Raw genomic sequence first — 7926 nt, 5'->3', positions numbered from 1 at the left:
GCTCATGGGGGGCGCGCGGGGCCTCCCGATGGCGGCGGTGCAGCTCGGCCGATTGCGGTGTGGCTCGGTGGCGGGATTTCAGCGGGCTTCGAGATCCTTGGTGCGGCGGCGAGGCCGTTGGCCGTGGGACGGCGTGGCGGTGTTGGTGGCCGACGGCTCCCGCGCGACCTAGATCTGGGCCCTTTCGGGCTCCATCTGGGCTAGGGCGGGCCGGCGACTCGATGCGCGGCGACGCTGCTCCCTGGTTAGTGGCGTGGAGGCGGTGGTCTGCGGGCGGTGGCGGCTTCGTCGGCCGGCGAGCTCCAGCGTGACGGCAGGGGCTGTCTGAACCCTTTTGGGTCCGGCATGGCCTCGGTGCCTGGCAGGCCCCTTGTTCGTGCGTCCGGTCGGCTCCGCGGGGGCGGTGGTGGTTGTCCCCTCATGTCGTTGATGTTGCGGATGCCCCCGAGCCCACTATCTCTTCTCCCATCCTCCAGGTCTCGTGTCGGTGACCTCAGGGAGATGGCAAAGTTGATTCGGTGACCGTGGTGGCACGTGTTGGTGGGCGGCGTGATGGGCAGTGCACTATGGTTCGTCTGGGGTGGGGGTGGGGTTGGGTTGGGAAAAGTCTGTGGTGGCTCGTCCGGCCCCAACGCAATGACGCCTGTGGGTGCCGTCGGACCTTCCTGAAGGGCGTCAGGTACACCCTCCCCCCACTAACCCCCGCGTACCGGGGGAAACCCTAGGACTAGTACGGGTAACAGCGGCGTCATCATCGCCTCCTTCTTGAAGGTGTTGCTTGGTACGCGGCGCTTCGAAGTGCCGGGAGCATGGTGGTACTTCTCCAGAGGGTGCAGTGGTCGCCGGTCATCTTCGTTTCGTTGATCTGTCATTGTTGGCATTTGTTTCTCTTTCTTTTTTCTCTGTTTTTCTTTGGGCTTGTTTGTGCTGCGGCCTCAGCACCTATCGTTGGCTGTATCGGTGGTTGTTTTGTAATACAAAGCGAGGGAAACCATTTTTCGTAACCTGATTTTCTGTTACTCCACTTGTGTGTTTAGTGGAGCCGACCTGCGTATACATCATCAATCCCCCATGTAACATATCCAACTTATGCTTAGGTCATAAGCCTAAGAACATCTCCAGCCGTTGGCCCCCCAGGAGGCATAAAAATTGCCGCCTGGGGGCGAGCCGGCGGCAAAATCGGCTCTGGGGGCGGTTGGGCACCCAGTCGTCGCCCTTAAGCGCCGATTTCGGCCCATTATTCGGCCCACTTACGTCCAAAAACGACCCGATATCTGTGTGAATCGGTTCATATTCGGCGCGGTTTGGCGTGTTTCGACGTGAATTCTCACATAAATAATTCAACAAATAAAATCAAATAGTTCATCACATAGTTCGGCGTGTTTCGGCGTGTTTTTGCCTCCACAGTTCATCATAGAAAATCAATATAAATCAAATAGTTCAATACAAATTATATAGTTCAACAAATAAAAACTCATATTTCATCACACGTCATTATCGGCGTCGCCCTTGAGCCTCCACAGGTGCTCCACCAGATCGTGTTGCAGTTCTTGATGCACCTGTAGGTCTCGGATCTCCTGACGCATATTGAGATAGTCAGTCCAGGTTGCCGGTAGCTGGTGATCAACTTGGGCAAGAGGACCCTGCCTGTAATATGGTTCTGTGTCAAACACTGGCTCTTCCTGCTCGCTCTCAATGATCATGTTGTGCAAGATGACACAACAAGTCATGATCTCCCATATTTGATCTTTCGACCAGGTCTGAGCAGGGTACCGGACAACAGCAAATCGAGATTGAAGCACACCAAATGCCCGCTCGGCATCCTTCCTGCAAGCCTCCTAAACCTTCGCAAAGAAGGCATTCTTGCCTCCTGGCACAGGGTTTGAGATAGTCTTCACAAATGTCGACCATCTCGTCATTGTGAGTTCCTGGCATCCCAAAGAAAGAGTGCCAAAACCAGAGGTCCTGTGTGGCCACTACCTCAAGTACCACACTGCAACCGCCTTTGGCGCCTTTGTACAACCCCTGCCAAAGCAAATGGACAGTTCTTCCATTTCCAATGCATGCAATCGATGCCACCAAGCATCCCAGGAAATCCTCTTGTTGCATTATGTGCTAGGATCCGAGCAGTGTCTTCCGCATTGGGTTTTCGCAAGTATTGCGGTCCAAACACTGCCACCACTGCCCCGCAGAACTTGTAAAAACACTCAATGGTGGTGGACTCGGCCATGCGCCAATAGTCGTCGAGTGAATCACCGGGAGCTCCGTATGCAAGCATCCTCATAGCTGTCGTGCACTTCTGGATTGAGGTGAATCCAAGTGTGTCGGTGCAATCCTTCTTACACATGAAGTACCTGTCGAACTCCCGAATAAAATTCACAATCCTAACTCCTGAGGAAAAGCTTTCGGCTCATCTGATAACGGCGCCGAAATGTTTTCTCGCCGTGCAATGGAGCGTCGGCGAAGTAGTCGGAGTAGAGCATGCAGTAGCCTTCCAGACGATGCCGATTTTTTGCTTTCACCCGCTCCAGCACCGAGCCACCTCGCCGCGGCTTTTCAGTGCTCGAGAGCAGGCCGGCGAGCACCATGAGATGCTCCTGCTCCTGGACGTCGGCTTCGGCTTCCTCCTCCAGCAACGCCTCAAGCGCCTCCTCGTCCTCTGAGTCCATCGCCGGGCCGGGCAAATCACCGAACACCTTGCGAGCGAGGTGGGCGCACACCCGTCGGTGTACAGGCCCTGCGCGGTCGAAACGACGAAAAAGTTTCCCGGACGGCGATGGAGAGGCTGCCTCGGTGAAACATCCTCTTTTTTCCGGCGGGGAATGGTCTATCTAGCTGTGGTGGGTGGTGGACGGCGCTGGGATCAGCAGGGTGGCGGCCGAGCGCGCGGGGGCGGGGGGTGGGGGTTCGGAGACGAATCTGGACGGTCAACTTGACTTTTTACCAAAAAAAGGGTTTCCCCCCGCTTTGTATTCCAAAGCAAACCACCATTGTACACAACGCAATGCTGCTGCGAGCAGCACATCAGGCCCAAAGAAAAAGAAAAGGAAATAAATGCCAACAGCGGTAGCTCGACAAAGCGTGGCAGACCCGCGACCGCTGCGCCCTCCGGATACAAACCAGCACAGCCCAAGGCTCCGATCTACCGCGAACTAAGCAGCACCTCCAAGAAGGGATGCGACACCGACAACGCTGCTGCCCGGAAAAGTCCTAGGGTTTCCCCCAGTACGCGTAGGTCCCGACACCCTCCAAGAAGGGATAGTGGCACCCACCGGTGTCACCGCATCGGAGCCGGACGAACCGGCAAGGATTTCTCCCGCACGCCAAACCCCACCGGCCAATCGGAGCCGACCAGCCAAACCACCGCCCTACCATGCGCCATCACGGTTGCGCCGCCACCAACGTCGTCTCGCTGCGATCACCACCATGAGGCCAAGAAGACCGGAGAGAAGATCCAAGCGACGGGAGCAGCAGCACCGAGGCCGAGCGAGAGGGAACCACCTCCACCGCCGTCGTGCGGGAGGCTCGCGCCTCCGGCACCTTCGCGGTAGCCGTCCGAACACGGCAGCGGGGCATACCAGGCCACCCCTGGCCCGGCCAGGCCCAAAATGGGCCCGCTAAGCCCTGCCGGCCACGCTGCAGCAGGCTGGCGTCGACGCCACCAGCCCCCGCCGATCATCGCCGCTCGCCACCGCTTCCGGATGGCCACGCCAACGCCACACCTGTCGCTGGCCCGCCCAGGACCAGATGGGGCCCAAAGGGCCTAGATCTGGGCCGGGCGGGCGCCACCAGCCCGCGACTTTTCGCCTAGCAGTGTGGCCCCAAGTGCGCTTTTTCTTGCACCGGAACCCCCGAGCGCCCTCCAGTGCGCCGGGTTCGGCCTGCGATCGCCGGGCGCAAAAACGGGCCAAGCCGGCGGAATTCAGCGTCTTGGGGGCGCGACGTTTTTTTGACGACAGCGCGAAAAAAACGCATGGGGAGGACCTGTTGGGAGCGCGGCTGAAGATGCTCTGAGGCCAGGAGCCCTGGTGCAAGTTGGGCTGCATCAGCTGCAGACAGTAACAGTATTCCCTCGCAGGTCAATCACGAGAAGGACTACGTAACAGTACTTTTTTTTCCTTTTGCGAATGATTACCCAACAGTACTTGGCGCGCAATATATATACATTAGGAATTGCCCTCTTCGCCGTGCACTGCATGTGGCGTAGTGATCAACTGAGTTGTTTTCTCATGTCGATGTTTGTTTTCCTTGCTGCATTAGTGTTAGCAGCCATAGCAGTTCATGTCGCTGCTCAGCGAGAAGGTTGATTTTTCACCTCAAGTACATCTGTCGTATCCATCCATATGTCCATACAACACTGAAACCGAAACGCTTGTTGATATTTCGTACGAATCAGAATAGCCGGATTTTGACCGGGATTTTAATTCTTTTCGTCCTGCCGATTGTTGATATTCCGTCACGAATCAGGTTTTCTGAGCATCGACTGCGGCCTGGATGCCAAGTTCAGGGGGCGCAAGGACACCTACACAGACATCGATTATGTCTCCGACAGCCCGTACGTCGACGGCGGGGAGAACCACAAGGTAGCCGCCGAGTTCGATACCAGTGCCACACCCGAGGACCGCCGCACGCTCAGGAGTTTCCCGTCCGGCCTACGGAACTGCTACACGCTCCCCACCGAGAGCGGCGCCAAGTACCTGGTCCGGATGGTGTTCTTCTATGGAGACTACGACGGCAAGACCAGCCCGTCGTTCGAAGTTCACCTGGGAAGCAACTACTGGGACACGTTCGACGGGAGCTCTTACTGGTGGTCCGAGGCGGTGTTCATCGCATGGGCGAGCTGGGTGCCGGTGTGCCTCGTGAACACCGGCAGCGGCACGCCGTTCGTCAACACGGTGGAGCTGAGGCCGCTCGAAGCCACGCTTTACCCACAGGTCACCGCTGACGAGTCCATATCCGCCTTTGCAAGGAAAAATCTGGGGACAAACGACACTTTAATCCGGTATATTTTTGAAGTTTCCCGACGATGTGTTTTTTTTTCTTTTTGTTTTTGTTTTTAAATAACTAATACTATGGTTTTGAAATACTTGGCCGCCCAAACTGTTGGGTAACCATAAGGCACAACATCCGGTGGCTACAAACCATAAGAGCATCCCCAAGACTCCATATACTTTCCCTTAAAAACCAGCAAGTCGTCAGTTTCGAAAAATAAAACTGTATTCTTTTTTTTTTAAAGGAGTTTGAAACCTCCGGCACATGTTTTTAGTTAACACTATCTAGCCCTTCCTAAAGTATAACTCCCTAAAATTTGAGTAGTTCCTGAAAACCTCTCCCCTTCTCCCAAGATTCAGCAGTTTTGCTCACCGCCTATCCCTCCAAAAAGTGGCGCGAGGATATTTCCTTCACTCTAAAATATGTCTATATACATCCAGGGGCGGGCCAGGATTCAAAGAGAGTGTATTCAAAATTTCAATAACTATTTTAAAGCCTATAAATCCTTCTTTTTGGCGTGTTTAATTGATTATAGCACCATATTATATAAAAGATGTAGTATGCCATAATATAATATAAAAGATATAACACAATATAATAGAATCGTAAAATTGGTCATGCTTCGAAATTGTTGAACAGATAGAAAAACTAATTAGTCAACATATCAAAGTGACAACATCTTAAGATATACGAGTACAAAAGATATGAAGTAGAAAATGATTAGAAAAAACTTACAAACTATAGGAGAACTAATCTTTATAAATAATGTTCATCATAATAATTCTCCAATTTATAAACATTCCCACATTGTAATTCATGTGGAAAATCGCAAATCGTCATGTCTAAACAATTCATAATTCATTGCAAACAAATTTCTAATTTTTAAATACTAAAACAGAAATCCAACTAACCAAGTTAACTTACTGTTGTAAGTCAATACTGGACAACGGAAGAAGAAGACTACGCACTGACACCTGCAGATCCAAATTTTAACAGTCGGACAATTAATATGTTCAGTAACACAAACACCTCAAATTATCAAACAGATTTTGAACGACTGAACTTGTGGCTTTGGAATTGGAAACCTACCGAGAGCCTTCGATGCGGTGATGCCTGGTGCTGTCAACTGTCGAGATGGACTAAAGATGAAGCGAAGCTGCGAGGGTTGAGGGATGGATGCCGTCAGATGCTTGCGTTGCCGCCGCCCGCCTACCTGTGCCGCCGTGCGCGCGTGCGTTCAGGGGACGGCAATCAGCCCTGCCGCCATGCCCTACCCACAACTCCACGAGTGCCAAGTTGCGAACAGAATTAGGAGGCGCCGGTTCGTCTCGTGCGATATGCCTTTTTAGCTAACCGCGTGCAGGCCCTGCATCTTGCTGCAGCGATTTGGGCCACTTGGGCCAGGTCGGGGTGGTGAGGACCACAGAGAGAAGTGGGCTAGTCTTTGTTTTCGGGCTGAAATCCTTAGCTGGCCTTTATTTCCTGCATCTATTTCGTTTTCCCCTGCGTACAGATGAAATATACTATATATATAAAGTTTTTTGCCAAATATCATGGGTATTCAACTGAATACCCTTGAATTGAACTGGGCCCGCCCCTGTATACATCTGTATGTAGTTCGTATTGAAATCTCTAAAAAGTCTTATATTTAGAAATGAAGGGAGTATTATTTTTTTTAATCTGAAACGTGTGGTACACCAAATACCATGTGTGAAACTGCTTTGAATTTTCTTTTAAAAAATACACTTTCTGAATTCTGAAATTCAATCACATTAGTGAAACTCTTCTAAAATATAAGTTGTACAAAATTAATAAAAACATCATGTGAAACTTCAAACATGTGTGAGACTCTCTGATCTTGAAACCTCATTAAAACACAGTTGTGCCGCAAAATGTTTGCGCTTATCTTGGATCACAATGGATGGTATATTTTCATTGCATAATTATTTTGGAAATGGCATTGCTGGGTTATAATGTAGACATTTTCTATGTTGTATGCATTTTGCACAAATGTTTCATAAGATAGTCTCGAGAAGAAAAACAGTTATGTTTCATTGATTTCCTCAATGATGGATTATCATTTTGTATGAAGGTTTCCCGACGATCCATACGATCGCTTCTGGGAGTGGGATCCCAACTCATCGTGGACAAACCTTTCCACCAAGGAGCCCATCCTGCAGGACGGCAGCTTTCCTGTGCCCATCCCCGTTCTAGAGACAGCCGTCGCACCTGTCAACAATGGCACGGTGCTGAACGTCAATACATGGAAAACGTACAAAAGGTCATTCGAGTTTACGTTCTTCCTACACTTCAGCGACATCCAAAACACCCAGCTCCGGCTATTTGACCTCTACGTGAACGACGAGCAATTGATGGATAAATACAGCCCCTCCTACCTGGCCGCTGGTTATGTGTATTCTTCTACCTGGAGTAAGACTACAGACGGCAAGTACAATATCACTCTTGCAGCCAGCCCTACATCCGTGCTGCCTCCGATGATCAATGCATACGAGGTTTACAACAACATCCCCCACGATACTCCGAGGACGTCCACCAAAGACTGTGAGATGCCTCCCCTACTCCCTATCTGTTTCCCTACCCCACTCATTTATTGTCACTGTAGACACGTTTGGTTTATTCCTTGCAAAAGAAGTCTTATTTCCTTACAAAATGTGTCAACTTGTAAAACATCGTGTTTAGGATTTCCCACCCAAAAAAAAAAAACATCGTGTTTAGGACAATGTATGATTAGTCAAAACAAATACCCCCTCCATCCATGTTTATAAGGCATATCCCGTTTATCTTAAGTCGGACTTGTTTAAATTTGACCAGATTTATTTCAAGATATGACATCTACAACTTCATATAAGTTCAATTTTGAAAATATACTTTATGTTAGATCTCGTGATATTGATTTGGTACCGTAGATGTTGA

The 7926-nt window shown here is 50.7% G+C and overlaps 1 protein-coding gene across 1 annotated transcript in view; it reads left to right on the top strand.

Moving 5' to 3' along the window:
* The window catches only part of LOC123114773 (probable LRR receptor-like serine/threonine-protein kinase At1g51810), a 15513-nt gene that overhangs the window by 2927 nt on the left and 4660 nt on the right, over nt 1-7926 (top strand). Inside the window, exons 2-3 of the mRNA XM_044536190.1 lie at nt 4468-5002; nt 7085-7624. Coding sequence (XP_044392125.1) covers nt 4468-5002; nt 7085-7624 — 1075 coding nt within the window. The remainder of the gene's footprint in view (nt 1-4467; nt 5003-7084; nt 7625-7926) is intronic.

This window comes from Triticum aestivum, chromosome 5B (assembly GCF_018294505.1).
Source record: "Triticum aestivum cultivar Chinese Spring chromosome 5B, IWGSC CS RefSeq v2.1, whole genome shotgun sequence".
NCBI lineage: Eukaryota > Viridiplantae > Streptophyta > Magnoliopsida > Poales > Poaceae > Triticum > Triticum aestivum.
Note: the sequence above shows the minus strand (reverse complement) of the source record. Positions and strands in the feature narration are given on the sequence as shown.